This window comes from Juglans regia, chromosome 10, assembly GCF_001411555.2.
Source record: "Juglans regia cultivar Chandler chromosome 10, Walnut 2.0, whole genome shotgun sequence".
In the NCBI taxonomy this organism is placed as follows: domain Eukaryota; kingdom Viridiplantae; phylum Streptophyta; class Magnoliopsida; order Fagales; family Juglandaceae; genus Juglans; species Juglans regia.
In genome coordinates this window covers 5,398,978-5,402,075 of record NC_049910.1, presented here as the reverse complement: position 1 = coordinate 5,402,075, position 3,098 = coordinate 5,398,978, and the positions used below count along the sequence as shown (strand labels likewise).

Below are 3,098 nucleotides of genomic sequence, written 5' to 3'. Positions count from 1 at the left end.
TCTATATATAGGCCAGTTATCCTTCGCCCTAATTTCATCACCCCAACTACCAGCCTCCATAGTACTTGTGTGCTTTAGAGAGAGAGAGAGAGAGAGATGGAAGGCTCATCTTCTAAATATTTGATAACATTCCTTCTCATTCTAGTTGCCATTAGCTCGGCCTGCATAAACTCAGGCATGGCCGCCAAGGCCAACCGATTAAGTACTGAGTTTATCAGGACATCTTGCAGATCGACAATCTACCCAAGCCTTTGTTTCAGCTCTCTCTCAGTCCATGCAAACTCCATCCAAACAAGCCCTCAACTTCTGGCCAGCACTGCTCTCAATGTGACTCTGTCTTCGGCTCAGTCAACCTCTAGGTTGATGGTGAGGCTCTCCAAAACCCGGGGAATGAGTCCTAGAGTGGTTTCCGCCATGACGGACTGCGTTGAGGAGTTGAGCGATTCCGTGGACGAGCTTCGCAATTCTATAGCTGAGATGAGCAGTTTAAAGAGCTCGAACTTTCAGCTCATGATAAACGACATACAAACTTGGGTCAGTGCCGCTTTGACGGACGAGAGTACCTGCACCGATGGGTTTCATGGGAATTCCATGAATGGGAACGTGAAGACCACTGTGAGGGAAAAGATCGTGAAGGTAGCACAATTGACTAGCAATGCCTTGGCTCTGATCAATCAATATGCCGCTTTTCATGGTTAAATTAGTGAGATTATATATATTCATATATATAGATATATATATATATATATATATATATATTAGGTGTATGTACATGCGCGGATGAATTAATTCAGAAGAAACAATAGTGTGTGCATGTGTGTGGATGCTTCTGATCATGCGGCATCATATATATCTCATGTTGTTGTACTCTTTATGTATGGAATCGGTTGATGTATATATAGCTAGCTAGCTAGCGTTGCTTGTGATCGATCCGTGCTAGCTGCTACATGCATTGTGTGGCTGATCTTTAATTAGGATGGAGGCTAAGTAAGCTCTTGAGATTATTTGTGTCGCATTGAGTTGCAGTCTTGCAGAGTACTACGTGTTTGGTCATTAGCTCGTGTCTGTGCAGAAAGTTGCAAATCAGAAGCTTAGTTTTGCCTCGTATATTGCAATTCAAAGTTCAACCACCGGAGTTACGTTTCACCGAAGAAATATATATCAGCTGCAATATCTATCACTAGTTATTCGCTATAAAAATAATTATTTACGATAAAAATAGATTTATTGTAATAAAAAAATTCATTTTTATAAAAAGAAATAATTACTAAAATCAAATAATTAAGCAATTTTCTTATATTGTTTGTATTCAAAAAATTGATCATTTGGGGGGAGAGAGAGAGTCACATGTAAAGGAAAGTGGATGAAGTTTTCAATTCATGGAATTATCTTTCGAAAGAAGAAGAAAAAAACAAAAAAAAAAAAAAAAAAAAAAGATGAATGGGAAACATCCGGTGAAAGGCATGATGATCATGTTAGCCCCCGATCGAGTAGTACTCATTTCATTTTGTAATTTTCCTTCTATTGGCCGGATCGATAAACGTTTTCGATCCTGACATGACGTTTACGTCGTTTACCTTATAAACAAGTTAGCTAGAGAGTGGAACCCGATGAAGCTGGAAAGAAATTAAAGCGTGAGTTTACAGTACGCACGAATATTTAATATTTAGAACAAAAAAAAAAAATTACAGACTCAATTATTGAGTTGAGCTGGTGGCGGGGCGGGATGCGGTGCCGCTAAGTAAAATTTAATTTTTATATTTTTTTAACAGTTTTAAATATTTTTAAAAAATTTAAAAAAAATTAACACACTAATATTCAATAATAAATATATATTTTTTTAAAATATATATATGAGCCGTCAAAATGAGAGGATATACTAACATTATTAAAATGATATATAATTAAGATTTATTTTATTTTATTTTACTAGTAATTAGGAGTTATTTCTATAATTGGGACACGTTTTTAAAAATAGGATTAAAATGAAGATACATAAATAATTTTGTGTCGTATTAAAATTAAGTAGCCGGTACAAAATGGTCCTGTCCACCGTCCATGTAGGCTGCAGCTGCTGCTCATGAAAGAAGTCGAGTGGGCTACTTTAGCCTACACCTACCATCTACTACCACCGTTGTTTCTGTTTCTCGTACAAATGGAAGTGTCACGAGCACATATAACTACCATACTTCGCCCCACAACACAAAAAAATAAAGAAATAATAATATACAGATTTATTTTTAAGAGTGCTTATTTTATAAATTGTTATAATTTTATTTAATTTATTAACTTTATTAAATTTATAATCTGATATATCAAATTATATTAATTTATAAAATTAATAATTAATTTTAATATTTTTCTTTCTTTAATACCATCTTAACCATAAGATTCTGTTTTAATCGATTTTGAAATTTGGGTTCGGGGGGAGGGAGTGGGGGCCTGGAAAAGCTTTAAAGATGCTGGACCTGACAAATCTATCAAAAAGACAATGAGATTTGAGTGCTACGCTTGGCCCGGGGCCCTTACCTTAAAATCTAGGTTCTATACTCAAATTTGGACCATAGAACATGCACAAGGCACATAATCTCTACATGTGTAGGGTCACGTGGATACACGTATACACTCCTCCCAAAATTCAGAGAGAGATTGAGAGTGAACCAAGGTGTAAATATAAATAGATCAAAGGCTTCTTTCTCTATACAGGACTTGAATATGTGTACGCCTCCTAATTTATTAAGCATTTAATGAAAAAAAAATAAGAAAGGGATTGAGATTGAGAGGGGTCGTTGTGAGGTGGATAATGGGATTGATCTTTGGTAGGACGAAAGCAAACCATGAGAGCTGAGCAAGAGCAGAGGATGAGAAGTGTCAGTTGTTTTGGGAGAATAGACTGTATAGTGGTTTGAGGTGTGAGAAAGACCGGACGTCCATTTTGCATATTTGAGCCGTTTTGATTGGTTTCTGCCAATTTCTGATCATTTTTAGGTTTTGGGTTAGTTCGGACCCAAACACAAAGGCCCAAGGATATGGCGGAGAAATATTTTCCATCCAAACAAACAGAACCTTAACATCATCACTTGAAAAGGTTTATCATC

At 36.2% G+C, this 3,098-nt stretch overlaps 1 protein-coding gene across 1 annotated transcript; it reads left to right on the top strand.

Moving 5' to 3' along the window:
* LOC109014088 (21 kDa protein-like) lies at positions 1-749 on the top strand. Its single transcript, XM_035694427.1, has one exon. The coding sequence runs from the start codon at positions 97-99 to the stop codon at positions 697-699; it is 603 nt and encodes a 200-aa protein (XP_035550320.1). The 5' UTR covers positions 1-96; the 3' UTR covers positions 700-749.
* Positions 750-3,098: the final 2,349 nt, after the last annotated feature.

Excerpts from the sequence above, each read along its gene's own strand:
- LOC109014088 (XM_035694427.1), top strand. The coding sequence starts at position 97 with ATGGAAGGCTCATCTTCTAAATATTTGATAACATTCCTTCTCATTCTA.